The following is a 15,432-nucleotide window of genomic DNA, read 5'->3' on the forward strand; positions in this document are numbered from 1 at the left end:
TAGATACATTCAGGTTTCAGCTAGAGAATGTCCCAGGGCTTTTTTTGTAAACCGAGTGCTCTTAAACTGTATCCTTTTAAACCGAGTTGTGGGCGTGTTGGCTGAACTTTGATCCCAGAAGCATTCTCACTGGAGTTATTAATCTGAAAGGAGGTGATCCACTCTCACGAAAGGCAGCCAGCAGAAGTACCAGTCCTAAAGCGTCCTCCGTATCTGGCTGGTGTTGGTGGTCCTCCGTATCTGGCTGGTGTTGGTGGTCCTCCGTATCTGGCTGGTGTTGGTGGTCCTCCGTATCTGGCTGGTGTTGGTGGTCTTGAGCCGGCCAACATGTCGTACTGCAATCTTCTTTTCCCTGGGAACCCCAGAAGAAGGCGCCAGGTTGAGAATTTGTATGAGGAGCTGTGTCTGAAGGCGCCGCTGATCAACGCCGTTACAGTCGATCGATTTATTGGCCACATTCAGACCTACATGAAATATCAACTTGACTTTGTGAAGGAAAAGAAGTATAATGGGTTCCAGCAGGCCTGTGAGACTTTACTGGCGCACACAACCACGATTCAGGAGAAAATGCGCACATTGGACAATGCGCTGAAGCAACGGCTGCCACTAAACTCATACGGGAGGCTTGAGTGCATCGCTGAGCCCAGGATGAAGGATACCCCAAAGATGTGCAAAAATCTCGTCGTGGGGCTCTGGATCTTCACACTCGTGATGGCGGTAGTGAGCGTGTCAGTCTTCTGCTATTACATTTCCACAGTCATCCAGATTGTTCCATTGGCTGTCCTTGTCCAGGTGAATGCTACACTCGTCCTTACCCTCGCTGCTGTGTGCGTCGGTTTTGGTGCAGATGTCCTTCTCAGCACTGGGATTGGAGTCTGGGAAAAATATCAGCTTAAGGAGAAAATAAAATATTACGAAACCGTACTGGCTGCCCTGCCAGCAGCACCAGTGTAACACCATGAAAATGCACAGCTAAGATTTGTCTTTGCCAATCAAGGTAAATTTCCCTCAAACCTCTTTGGTCTCAGTTGCTCGGACACAGTTCTTTCTCTGCTGATATTGTCATGTTGCGGGCTGCATTATTGACTTCTGAAGTTATAACTGGTCATACCCACGGATTATGTCTATGCCTTACCGACGAGAGTGATTAAGGGGTGTCTTCTTTAACTAAGAAAATGTCTCAAGCAGTATTTGATAAGAGAAGCACGTTAAACAAAGCAGCATGAAAAACAACCTGGTGATCTGCTGGGAGAACGGCTAATGGTCGAGAAGGTGGTCAGCGCTTCTGGATACAAGTGCAAGCCCAGTAATCTGCTGGAAGAGTTGCAATTGGCCTGTAAGTATGCCACCCTTGCCAGGTCACCAAATGAGCTGGCTGATCCACTGGGTGAGTGTCCAGTGATCTGAACTAGACTTCCATATACTACAGAAGTCTACTAATCTGCCACAACAGTTGCGATTGGCCTGCAAGGAGGTCAGCTTTGCTCAGCGTCCAGAGGATTCTGCTGATTTGCAAGTAGTAAACGGCCTGGAAGGAGATCACGCATCCCAGGTGCCCGTGTGAATATGCAGAAGCTGGCAGAGGGGATCTACCTGCCCTGACCATGGCAATGAACTTTGATGGAGATCTTCTACAGCAGGGTTATCTCGTCGAAGCGAGTGGTTCTCTGGCAGCTTACTCTCAAATAACGCTCACATCAGAACTGGAGCCACTGCATAAATCTTGTTAAATTAATTTCTTGTCTACCAATGTTTGCTTTTTTCTGCTGGCCCTGATGCACTTGCACTTCCACCGAAGGACTGTTTGGCCAGGGATGTCTGGATCCACGTATGGCCATTCCTGGTGCTCCGCTCTGAATAAGGATGTGCAGACTATCACTGGTCACTCTCGCGCATGGGGAGCTGCCAAGTCTGGATTGGACTGCTTGCCCAAACTCGCTCTTTGGAAAGGGGACCTCATTCAGCACACCTCTGCATCAGTCTTGAGCTCAGTATGGCTGCCACACATGGCGACTCTGAAGGGGTGAGTCGGAGCCTCAGGAATTGTGTTCCAATCTCAGATCTCAGGGGTAGAGACAATCTTCTCAAGTCAACCAAAATATCTTCAAAAAACAAATAACACACCTGATATTATCCATGTTGCAGACATGTTTTATCTTCACAAGTCTAGTGGTGTGTCTTTTATGAGAACCACATCCTTGTTGCATAAATAAATGTTTAGGGTTCAGGGATGGAACGTATTTACGGAGAGTAAGTGATTTCTAGGGTCTGGTATGGGGTAGTAAGAAGTAATTATAACAATAACAGTGTTTACATGGGCCGACCCGAGTGTGGTACAATGTGCTTATGTTTAACGGACACTGGAGCCATTGAATAGCTGGGTACTTTTAGCACACATGACTCACCAGTGATAAACAGGGTTATTTTTATACTACATGTCCCAGCATGCAATGTGATGGTGTGTTAATGCAAACACCGGTTCAAAGCTGAGCATACACATGGAACAAGTGTGGATTTGCGGGCAGGGACTGTAAATGTTGAATTGTTAACTTGTATCACATTCAGCAGGTTTTGAGTAACTGTTGCAACTTAAGGGTTTGGGCGCCGTACAACCTATCCGGCAAAGAGAATTGCTACACTTATGTATTGAAATAGTAAACAGACTTGTTGTACATAAAAACAAACGATGGACATTGCATTTTGAGCTCGTGATCGAGGTCCTGGTGTCGGGCGTTTTGTTTTTGTGCCGACTTTTGTTTGTGAAATAAATATGGTAAACTGACAGCTGATCTTGGGTTCCTGGATGCCTGCGAGATATTAAAACATAATTCAGCAAGCCCTGCAGAGGACAAGCATCACCGCAAAATCTGATTCCAAGTGCGCCTTATTATTATATAATGTTTTTATTGTTGTAAAATGTTTCTGGGTATGTAAAATAATCGTTTTGCTCATACTGTTATGTATTTAGGGTCTATGGGGTTACAATTAATATTTACCACCTTACTTGCAAATAAAAGCAGTCTGGATATAAGGAACCATGAAGGTAATCCTGATGTACTTACCATGTAGTAACAATTCTGATGTAACGAGTGATATTCATTCCAGAGCTGGTGTTTGGTTGTGGCAGGATGTCGAATGGGGCAGCACTGTTCCCCAAACATCCATGGTGCCTCGAAGGCAGAGCCCCAGGGATGGAAAACACACTTTGTCATAGTAACATGAATAGGGAAATAACCACATATTTGTGTGCATTATTTGCTGGGTCGAACATAAAAGACCATTTAGACATATCTCACACACACAGACAGACAGACACACACACACCCTCTGCAATAGCATGAGGTAAGATGCAGCGTCACCTCTATTACGCCCCCTCCCCTCCAGAGGTAGGAGTTGAAAGATCAGTGCCTCTGTAACAGAAACAGCTAAAAGGCTGCATCACCACTTCCCCCAACCCCTTCCCCCAGGGATACAGGTAAAAACAAATGATCTGTGCTTCTGCAATGTGCTGCTATGAACCATTAGTCTGCTCATAACCTGGAGTCCTTTTATGTGTGTCGTGGGATACTATGTGCACGCCATGAGCATTGCAGAGCGCTTAGATCTGCTGGTAGGTTGTCAGTAAAACACGGACCACTTACAGTGCGCTCAAATAAAATCAAATCCACTGGGGAAAAACTGCATGCGTGGACAAAAAAGTAAAATATGCTCAGGGTGGGACAGCTTCCTGAAGGGGTTGCTCACCACATAATCTATGGCATGTAACCGGCTGAGATATCCAGCAGAATGAAAACACAAGCTCCGCCCCAATCCAGAACACAGAGGGGCATCGTTATCATAGTGTTGTGTCACCCTTGTGTCACACAAGGGTGCGCGAGGACGATGCACACTAAAGGCAGATTTATCACGCCACGCAAGGCCACCATGCATGGCCCTGCACAGCTTGATAAATCTAGAGGAAAGCAACGCAGCACAAATTGCTTCCTTGCGTTACTCTGCTCCAGAGAGACGTTCCATGGGTGGAGCATGGGTGTTCCAACGCATCCATTCATGGATTTTGGCACATTCTCAGATTTAGAATTAGTGGTAGAATGGGTTAAAATGCTGTGTCTCCCCAGGTGAGGTGTACCGAGGAGAAATATCCGTATTTCTCTTTATTTTTCCTCTTTTCTATGTGTGCTGGATTTTGCAGCACACACGGAAATAGGAAAATGCCTCTCAGAATTGTTTTTGTGCAGGAAGGTGTCCCTTCCTGCACAAAAACAACCCTGACTATAATACAGATCCCTTGCAACGTGATGCACGCAGGTGCCTGCATTGGCACTATGCAGCCAAATGTGCGTCAGCACTAGCAAAGGATGGAATATAATCCTAAATATGGCACATTCCTGCCCTTTCCCTTTCACAGACTACAGCAAGGTGGCTTGCTGCATTACGCTGTGTGAGAAATTGATGGATCTGCTCCAGAATAGCTAAACCCCGCTACAAAGGACCCCAGGCACGAACATCTTCAGGCTTCCTGCGCAAGGGTACTCCTTGAGGGAGAAGCAGTAACTCTGGCGAGCAGAGTTAATGTAAAGTACATGTGGAATCATGAGGTTCCTCTGCAAAACCAGGGAATTATAGGGTGAAGTAAAAATTCTGGGTCCAGTTCTCTTTATAATTCCTCCATTTCCCCACACAGAAAACTCGAGGTGAAACTAAAGGTGACTGCAGTGTTCCCCCGGATCTTGTATTTGCGATGGAGATAGAACCTTCTGTTATCAACCCATCAGAATTACAATTGAACTTGTAGTCGGGCCTCAAATAGAGTATTACCCGAAGATCATTCAGGAGGTTCTTCCATTGGGAGAAGAACTGAGTAGTTACAATGGACTCTGGAGCTTTTGCAATACAGGGAACACCAAGGATCAATCAGTCTTTTGACAAAGTGTCAAGATATGTCATCTTGTGTGATCAGGTTAAAGTTCCAGCTAAGCAGCCGGCATTGCGAATTACATAAACTCTAAAAAATAAATATATAAAACACCAAAAGTGAAGTTAAACCCCCAAAATACATCAGACATTAACCACAATACCCACACAAAGTCCTGATGTAATCACGCCAGCAAACATTACCTGAAAACCACCTCAAAATTGTAGCTGGACTCCAAAAATAATTCCAACGCTCATTACATTACTTGCACGAGGCCCTATTGTAGCCATGTATATTATCGATGAAATTTGTATTTGTAATGAAAGTCTTTTATGATTTCTTGGTTGTCGAATGCTCTATGAATCTGCTCAATAAAAATAAAATTAAAAAATTAAAAACAGATTAGACTGCCAAACATAATTTCAACTTTAATACTCATCTCTCAGCCGTTAAACAACCCACACCACAAATGTTTACCTGAAACTCAAAAATGAACACCCCAGCAAATACCTAAACCCTAAGCACAAATTTAACTCTAACTAGAAACACAACCTTAACCCCTAATAAAACCACACCACCAAAATGTACAAGTACCCCAAAAATAAACTTATAGGGCAAAAGTCTGCTTGAACCTCAAAAATATAGCTTGCACTAACCACAACAGTACCCCCACCTAAGGCCTAGTATAACTCATAAAGCACAAAATTACATAGACACTAATGGTAAAACACCCAAAATAAACCTGAATCCCTAAACGTGTTCTTGCACTAACCAAAATACCCACCTTAATCCACAGAAGTCAATATAATTTCCTGTAACATGCAAATAAGCAACCCCCATAAACATGTACCAGAACAAAAACCAGCACAAGACAAATTACTCATCCATACCCACACCTTGCAAATACCTTAATAACAACAATGAACATATACCCCAAAAATAGATATGAGTCCCAAAAATATATCTTACACTAACCACAATACCTACTGAAAGCTCTTACGTAAGACATGCCCCCAGAAATACCTGAACACCAAAAATAATTGTAATTCCCTAAAAATATACCTGAACCCCTAAAATAATACTACAACACACAGGTAATGCCTCAATGTGTTTCATATCATCCAAAAAGTACCTGAACACTTGAAAATAAAAACAAATAGCTATAATACCTACCCAAAGTTTTAATATAACCCACACCATCAATAACAATACCTGTACCCCAAAAATAAACATAGTCCCCAAGATATACTTGTACCACCAGAATATATTACCATAAATCAGAGTATTCACCCAAAAATATTTCCAACACTAATGACAAAAACCATTTAAACCTCTAATGTAACCCAGACCCTAAACAAATAACATGTACTGGAAAATAAACATTAAGCCCTAAAATGCACCAGACCCTCGATCAATCGAAAACAAATCCAATTTCCCAACTAAACCCTAAATATTCCCCAAAGCCCCAAATTTCCTGATTCCCAAAAATAAACAAACAAGCAAAACAGACGAGAGCCATAAAGAGAATTCCAACACTATCAATACCCACCCAAATGTGGTCCCAAACAAGGCATGAACCCTAAATTTACATCTAACAGGAACCAATATACCAAATCTTTAAAAATCAGTATAATTACCAGAACCATTAGAAGCGGAAAAAATACTGCACTAACCGAAAATACCATCAATGCCCTTAATATAACCTACAGCTTCCAAAAATACATTAAACCCCAAAACAATACCACAAAAGTAGCCTAAACCTCAAACCTACATCTAAAGCTAACCACAGTTCCTACACAAAACAGTTATGATAGCCATTCCCACAAAAATATTCCAGAACTCAAAACTATAAACCTCAGAAATAGAATTGAACACCTAAAAATCCAACACAACTAAATTATCCAGCCAAAGATCTACTATCACTGACACTGTAAAAAAATACCTGTACTCCAAAAATAAACCTACTCCCAAAGAACAGACTAGAGACACAAAATTAAATCAATAATCGGAATACCCATGCAAATCCCTAATATAAGCCACACCCCCAAAAACTTAGCTGAACCCCAAAAATACACAACAAAAATTGACCCGAGCCCCAAAGATCATAACACTAATACTAACACCTTGCCAAAGTCCTAATATAAGCTACCCTTCCAAAAACTAAATAAAGCCCAAAATGCATGCTCCCCAAAAATAGATCTAGTCTCTAAAATTATATTTAATGCTAACTACAATACCCACTAAAACCCTAATATGACACAATAAAAAAAAACATAAAGCCCAGAAAGAGACTAAACCCCCAAACATAAAACCCAAACTCATCACATTAGCCAGTCAAACCCCAAATGTTACCCAAACCTCCCAAATTACCTGCACCCCAAAAACGAACGCATTCGAAACAGACCCAATCCATAAACAAAAATCCGACACTAACAATACAACACTGAACTAATACCCCAAAAGTAGATAAAACCCTAAAATTACATCTAACCACAGTACCCTCCACAAAGCTCTAATATAACTTCGACACCCCAAAATTACATGCAGAACAGCAATAAAATTAAACCCCCAAAACTAGTCTGAAACCCAAGACCATCCCAGCACTAATTTAAGTATTCACTTAAAGACCTGAAAATCAGTATAATTACCCAAAGTATAAAAAGCACTCCCAAAAGAAATGAACCACAAAACAATGCAGAACTAATCGAAATTTGCAACTTCTGATATGGTCTCACATGATATCGTTTTGGTCAGGTTGTATGATGTAGAGGGAAAAGACTGGGCCTTAGACTGGTGCAGATCATACTTCAGACATAAGCAATCTATCTTCTCCCCTATGTGTCAGGATGCAAGACTCTGCATCAAAGATTACCGCATGAGTAAGTACATAGCCAAACTTTCTTTAACATTTATATCTGTTCATTGGTGTGACTGATAAATTAGTTTCACCTGCGGTGTATGTATTATGCTGATTACACTAATCATTACATTGGACAAGTTGTGCACTGAGCCTTCAGAACGTAATATAAACCACATCTTAAAAAAAAAACATTGTCTCCAGAAATAATCTTATTTCCTAAACGTAGATCTTATCCCCAAAAAGACATCTGCCACTAGCCAATACACACGCAAAAAGCAATGGTGGAAGTCACGCCCTTAAAAATTACCAAAAGCTCACAAACTATAATCCCTAAAACTAGATGTAAACCCCCAAAAATGCCATCACTAAACACAATACCCCCCATAAACTGGAATATAACCAACAACCCACAAAAAATTACCTAAAACAGGCTAGAAGCAATAAAATTAATTCATTCTTCACCACAGTATTCATCAAACCTCTAATATAGCCCAAGTCCCCGCAACAAAATAGATAAACTCGTAAAATAATAAACATTTATCCCATAAATAAATATGAACCATAAAAATATCAAATAATAATCACAATACCCTCTCACATGCTTAATAAAATCCAGGCACCAGTAAGAATGACCTGGGCGTTAAAGACATACAGAGACCCCAAAAGAAGACCTGTACCCCACACATAAATCCTACGCTAACCAGTATACTCTCTACAAAAATGAATATAACCCCAACAGCCATAAGGGCCTCATTACGAGTTTGGCGGTGCGGGAGCAGGCGGTTTAGCACCACCCCGCTCCCACAATGCCAAACCCAAACGCCGGCCACCCGCCAGATTACGATACAAATCGTTGTCTGGCAGGTAGGCAACGTGGTGGTCCCGCAGCGGTGCAGTAAAAAGGCTCAATGAGCTTGTAATACTGCCCCTACTGTGGGACTGGAACGTCCATGCTGTACTGGAAATGGGGGGTGCTGCCTCACAGATGTGCCCCCCTGCATAAACCTACCTGCATGTGGTAAAGAGGGCCCTGTAGGGGCCGCCTTTCTTTCGACACTGCCAGCCACCAGTGTGCCCCTGAAAGTCTGGCAGTCCCTGGACCACCAGACTCATAATATGCACCTAAACATTTATCTTAATCCAAAAAACTAAAACCCCCACAAAAGACCTGAAGCCTAAATATAAGTACAACACTAACCACAGTAGCCACTCAAAGCCTAATATAACCATACCCACCCAAATCACCTGAACCTGAAAAATGAACATAAAGCCCAAATGAAGACAGCTGTCACTAAAATTCATTTAACTTTAACCACAATACCCATCCCAAAAGATTACCTGAACCACCAAGAAAATAAATATTCACCCAAAATACACATAACCCTTCAGACCTCCAACACTAACTACAATATCCACCAAAAGCCCTACTATAACTCACCCCCCTAAACATGCCTGTATACCACATAAAAAACATTCACCTCAGGACCAGACCAGAAGGCCACAAATAAATCAACACAAACCACAATACTCACAAAGAAACCCAATATAACCAACACTGGGTCAAAATCGTACTTGAACCACAAAAATAAATATAAAAACCCAAATTAGAGTCAAACCCCAATGATCATCCAACTTTAATGAAAATACGCTGTCAACGCATTTATATAAACTGCACCCCAAACTTATATGAACTCCCCACAAATTCTCCCCAATAGCAGAAATCAAACCAACAATTACATCTAACACTTACCTCAATACTCACCCAAAGTCCTTCTATAAGACACAACCCATAAATGTTTCCAGAGCCCAAAAAACCCCAATATAACCTCCATAAAAAAACCTGAACATGAAAATAAGTTGACCACTAACAACAATACACATTCAAAACCTTAATAGAACCCACATCCCCAGAAACAATTACCTGAACCTCAGTAAAATGATAACTACTAAAATAAACATAAACCCCTAAACAATCCAACACTGACCTGACAAGCCACCGAAAGGTCTACTATAACTCAACCCTAAAACGTAACATCAATCCCAAAAATATAAACATTGAAAAATACTTTATAATAGATGCAAAACCACAACATATTTCTAACATCCATGACAATAAACATCCAAACCTCCAAAAGTTGTATTGATGCCAGAAAATAAACATAACACCCAAAATACACCAGAAACCACAAAACACATCTCTAAGATATTTATCCAAAGACCTATTATCAATCAGACCCTCAGAAAATGACATGTCCCCCAAAAATACACATGCACAAAACTACACCTATACTCCAAAACAATACCCTTCCAAAGTCTTAATATTTACTACACCCCCAAATATTAGCTCAACTCTTGAAAACGTACTTCTCAGATTAGATCTGAATCCTAAAGTGGCATCTAACAGTAACCATGATAACCAACTAAAGCCATAATGACCCAACCCCCAAAAATTACCTGAACCCTGGAAATCAAAATAATTCTCCAAATTCACCAAACCGACATATAATTTTAATGCTAACCGTTATATACACCCAAACCTGTAATATAACCCAGGCACTAAAAATAATTAGCTAACCTCAATATCAAATAAATTAGACCTTTATCTCAAATGTAAACCCAACACTAACAGTATACACTCTAAAACCATTATTATAACCCACACATCCCTAACAAATTTTGTGAACTGCAAAAAACTAAAACCCCCAAAAAGACCTGAGCCATAAATCAAACCCCAAAGCTAACCATCATAGCCACCCAAAGCCCACGCAACCCCAAAACATTATGTGCACTCCAGAAATATACATAAACCCCAAAAGTAGGACTGAATACTTAAAATACATCCAACATTAACCACACTACCCACACAAAACCCCAAAAGAGCTACAAGTAGCTGTATAAAGTACATGAACCTGCAAAAATACAGAACCCAAAAATCAACCTGAATCTCGAAAAACTACAACACTTGGGGGCCGAGTACGATCTCGCTTAGAAAGCCCTCTATACGACTCGGATAAGGAGGGCTTTCCTAGCGGATTGTGTTACGTGAGTCCGAGCGACCGATTCCGATGCATCCGTATGGTGACGGACTCGGTTTGCGCGGACTCCCATTGAACTCTATGGGAGCCTGTATACCGAACGGGTGCACAGTCTGCCATAGCAAAAAGGTGTTGGTGGGAAAAAGCGTACACCCTATGGCAGGCCCCCCATGGTGCTCGCCACACTGTGCATGCATGGAAAGGGGGGACCCATGAGTACCCCCACAGGACTGATTCGGAGGGCCCTAGGTGAAGGGGGCCTGCTACAGCCCCCCGAAGTCTGATTCCGACAGAAGTTTTGTCCCGCTGAGACAGAGTCGATATGGCTGTCCGAATCGTGCATCGTACTCGCTCGTTCGGAACCAGATCCATTTATGATTCGGCTGCGAATGAGTCGAACTGACAGGATCAGGTTCGGAAACTATTCGGTCAGTGCCAACGAGATCTTCGCAGCGTACTTGGTTGTACAGAATGGGGGCCGATTCAGTCGGAATCATAGGCTCCGAATTGGATATGCTCGTTCCAGAACCCGTCTGGAGGGCTTCCTAACGAGATCACAATCGGCCTCTAAGACGCCGATTATGATGCCAGAGGAAACAGCTCAGACCCTCGGTCGGAGCTTTTCCTACGGCATCGTAATCTCCTGTTTGATTTAATTTCCAACCAACCCATTTTCATGGAGTCCATCGGAAATTAATCCCAACAGGATTTCCGAATAGCATACAACGGGTCAGAGAACCCATCTGCCATTCGGAAAGGGGCCTATAATCACAAGGGCAGCTCTTTCCACCCGAGGGATTACGATAGCAGACTCCTACAGCCTTTCTGTGCCGGCGTTTTCAACACAGAAGGGCTGTGGGAATCTAACTTTGGGGCCCCCAGCAGGGCCACCATGGGTGCAAGGCCTCTGGATGGTGGCCTAGAGGGTACCATTGTTGGCCCCCTGCGGATCCCTGCACCCGCTGGCAGGCACCTTGAGGTGCCTGCCACCGGTTGCGGGCATGAACTGCACCTCAGCTTTTTAAAATGAGAGCATGCATTCCAGTCGGAAGGCATGCTCCCATTGTAAAGAATAGGAGTGCGACCGAACAGTGTGTGGTCGCATCCTAATTGCTGGTTTGGGACTGCCGACAGGAGGTCGGTCGGTCCCAGTTCCAGATCGATGTCGGACGAACTCAGGTCCGTCCAACATCGAAATCGGCCCCTAAATAGAATGTCCACCCAAAGTGCTTATTTGAGTGAACATTGCTCCCTTTTGTGGAACCCCGGTGACTTTGGACCTATCTGTCAGCGATCACAATTGTATTATCCTATGCCTGTCCTTGTGGGGTGATAGAAAACAGGAGCCTGAAACTACTGTTAGTGATGTTGTCCTAAGTAGGCCCAATGGCTATAGGATTACGTGGACTGCCATAAACTCAGACACGTACCTGAAGAGAATTGTTACCCTCGGAGATTAGTATGTGTCTTGATGTTAAGGTTGGTCAATCAGGTATCCTACAATGCTTTAGTATAATTAATGATATTATTAATAAAGTTCTCACTACCTCCAACACAAAGCGACGTAATCAGCATCATGGGTGGTTTGACAGGGCTTGTACCGAGGCTCTGCAGAAGTTAAAGATAGCTCTTTCGTGTAGACCTCGGAACAGGTCTTCTATCATTAATCTTAGGACAGCCTATAAGGAACAGTTAAAGCGTAGGAAATGCGAACTCCAGGCCGAAGCGTGGGACAAATTGACGGCAGCGGTGGAGTTATCCAATAGCAAGCTCTTCTGGGATACCGTCAATAGTCCTTTTTTAAGGAATAACGATGTCCCAATTATTACCTCCCAAGTTAGCAAGGAAAGCTGGGTTCTCCATTTTTGATCTATTTTTAACCATAGTGACACATCTTGTATGCCTAGTCAATCTGCTGCTGTTTGGCCTGTTATTCCACTGAATATTACTCCTTCTGAAGTGGTACTAGCTTTAAGATGCAGCAAAGGAGGGAAAGCTCCCGGGCCAGACGGAGTGCCTATTGACCTTTATAAGGCCGATAGTTATATGGGGCCCGGTCTTTTCTAATATTTTTAATGCGGCTGTAGAGGAAGCGATTCTATTGACCTGGGGGGAATCCATAATAATCCCCATATATAAAAAGGGACTTAGATCTGAAACCAAAAACTACCGCCCTATTTCCCTTTTAGATTCTTCATTAAAAACGATGAGCCAGGTTTTGTTGTTTAGACTAGAGGAATGGGCAGAGGATAAGGGGATCTTGGCCCAATCTCAATATGGGTTTAGGAAAGGTAGGAGAACCTTGGAACAATGCGTAAACTTAGATCTTATCATTGGGAAATATACACGCGCAAAGCAGGGATCTCTTTTTCTCTGCTTTGCCGATCTTAGTTGCGCATTTGATTTGGTTGACCATGGTTTACTCTGGTCAACCCTTTTGGACCTAGGTGCCCCACAGGCCATTATTTTCTTTTTGGCACGACTTTATGCTAAATTGTCTGCTAAAATACGATATGGTCAAGAAGGTGAATGTACAAGCCATATTTCGGTGAGTCTAGGCATTAGGCAAGGCTGTGTGTTGGCACCCCTCCTTTTTTCTCTTTTTATTAATGCCATCGAAGCCGTTTTAAAAAAGGTTAAATGTGATGCCCCCCAAATTAATGGTCAGGAGGTACCTGTGCTGCTTTATGCCGATGACACGGAGCTCCTTTCAAGAACTCCCATCGGTTTACAAAAACTAATGAATAAATTCTCTGATTTTATAAAGGAAAGGTTATTAAAACTAAAGAATTCCAAGACCTTTGTTTTACCATGTGGCCGTAAAATAAGGAACTTGAGACCCTTCCATATTGAGAATCAGGAAATTATTTTAGTTAACAAGTTTAATTATCTTGGCATCTGGTTTTCAAATAATGGCATGTGGCATGAAGAAATTTTAAATGTTAAAGCGAAAATGGCCAGATGCGCTTATGGGGTTTTAAAATTTGCAATTAAATTGGGGGATCGCCGTATGTTTGATATGTTACACATTTATAATAATAAGTGTGTCTCGGCAGCGCTTTATGGCGCTAGGGTTTGGGGCTATTCCCCTCATGGAGAGCTCCAGATTGAGGAAAATGCTTTTTTAAAAAAAGTTATTATGTCTCCCCTCGTCCGCTTCCACCTCACTAATTCATAGTGAATTGGGGCTGAACTACTTGTCTGACTTGGTAGAGTTGAAACCACTAATGTTATGGAGGTCGATATGGATGAAGGAAGAGACTGGATTTAATAGAAGTATTGTTAAGGACTGTCTCTCCCTAGACAAATATTTGCAAATCCCATGGCTAAAATACGTGGTTACTGCTTTTAAGGATTTTTACAAGGTTAATATCCTAGAAAACCCAAATTATGCATCTGATCTGCCCAAGTCTGATTTTAAACGAACCTTCTTAAGGGAAAAAGCACAACGCCGCCATTTTAAGAATATTCAACTGGCAACCGTGGCTTTTTATTATTCACAGGAGCTTATTGTAGGGTTTCAACCATACCTTTCTCAAGTCACTAGATCTTCGCATCGGTTCGTATTGACTCGATTGAGATTAGGTATTGTTCACCATTTGGTGTCTTTTCCATCAATGAGAAAATACCCTACTGTCCTTTGTCCATGCGATGGAGTCACTAAGCAGAGTGTTACACATTTTCTCCTTACATGTGATTTGTATAGATATCTGCGTATTGCCTATCTGAAACCACTTTTTAAGAAACATGGGTCTCGTACTTTAAAATCTGCCCTGAACCTATTGTTTTCTTTAAAAGAGTTAGACATATGCTTTTTTACTGCCACGTTTATTCTCAAATCCATTGCTGCTAGAAAAAGTATGGTTTTTTAATCTACTTGATTGGGTGGTTAATTATCAGATTTTATATATTCTGTATATATAAGTTTTATACTGTTGTCTTGTGCTTTTATGATTGTATTTTTAATAATCGAATAAAGCTTACTTTGAATTGAATTGAATTGAATGTCCACCCAAAGTGCTACTATAACCTACATCGTATAAAAATACCTGAAGCCCAAAAAATAAACCATACACTCCTAGAGTAGGCCAGAAGTCTCAAAATTATAAACATTAATTGCAATAACCACCTAGATATCTAATATAGCCCACACTTCTAAAAAACATACCCCAGCATCCAAAAATCATTTAAGTCTAGTGACAATACCACGGCAACCACCACCCAATATTAACTGAACCCCACAAATTGCTCCCCAAAAGTAGATATTATCCTTAAAATTGCATCTAACACTTACCAGAATACCCACCCGAAGCCCTAATGTAAGACACAATGCTAACCCTGGGCGCAGTGCTACGCTCCGGCCGCGGAGTGTGTGTAGCTTTGCCTACTTCGCGATCCGCGAAGTAGGTGTAACGCATGCGCATTTGTGAGGAAGTCGTAGGCGCGAGAAGGAAGAGGGAGCCCCGGGACCCCGCAGCTCAGGTAAGTTATTTAATTTACTTGTACATTGTTTTTTAAAAGTTTAACATTATATTTATTGTATTTTAAAAGCGGGCGGTAGGGAGGCAGGTGGCGCGTAGTGGGGCTACGCGGAGTGTGCGGGTGTGCATAGATTTGCCCCC

At 42.1% G+C, this 15,432-nt stretch overlaps 1 protein-coding gene across 1 annotated transcript; it reads left to right on the forward strand.

Moving 5' to 3' along the window:
* Positions 1–327: 327 nt before the first annotated feature.
* LOC146782650 (single-pass membrane and coiled-coil domain-containing protein 3-like) lies at positions 328–954 on the forward strand. Its single transcript, XM_085637159.1, has one exon. The coding sequence runs from the start codon at positions 328–330 to the stop codon at positions 952–954; it is 627 nt and encodes a 208-aa protein (XP_085493285.1).
* Positions 955–15,432: the final 14,478 nt, after the last annotated feature.

This window comes from Triturus cristatus, chromosome 12, assembly GCF_964204655.1.
Source record: "Triturus cristatus chromosome 12, aTriCri1.1, whole genome shotgun sequence".
Lineage (NCBI taxonomy): Eukaryota > Metazoa > Chordata > Amphibia > Caudata > Salamandridae > Triturus > Triturus cristatus.

Excerpts from the sequence above, each read along its gene's own strand:
- LOC146782650 (XM_085637159.1), top strand. The coding sequence starts at position 328 with ATGTCGTACTGCAATCTTCTTTTCCCTGGGAACCCCAGAAGAAGGCGC.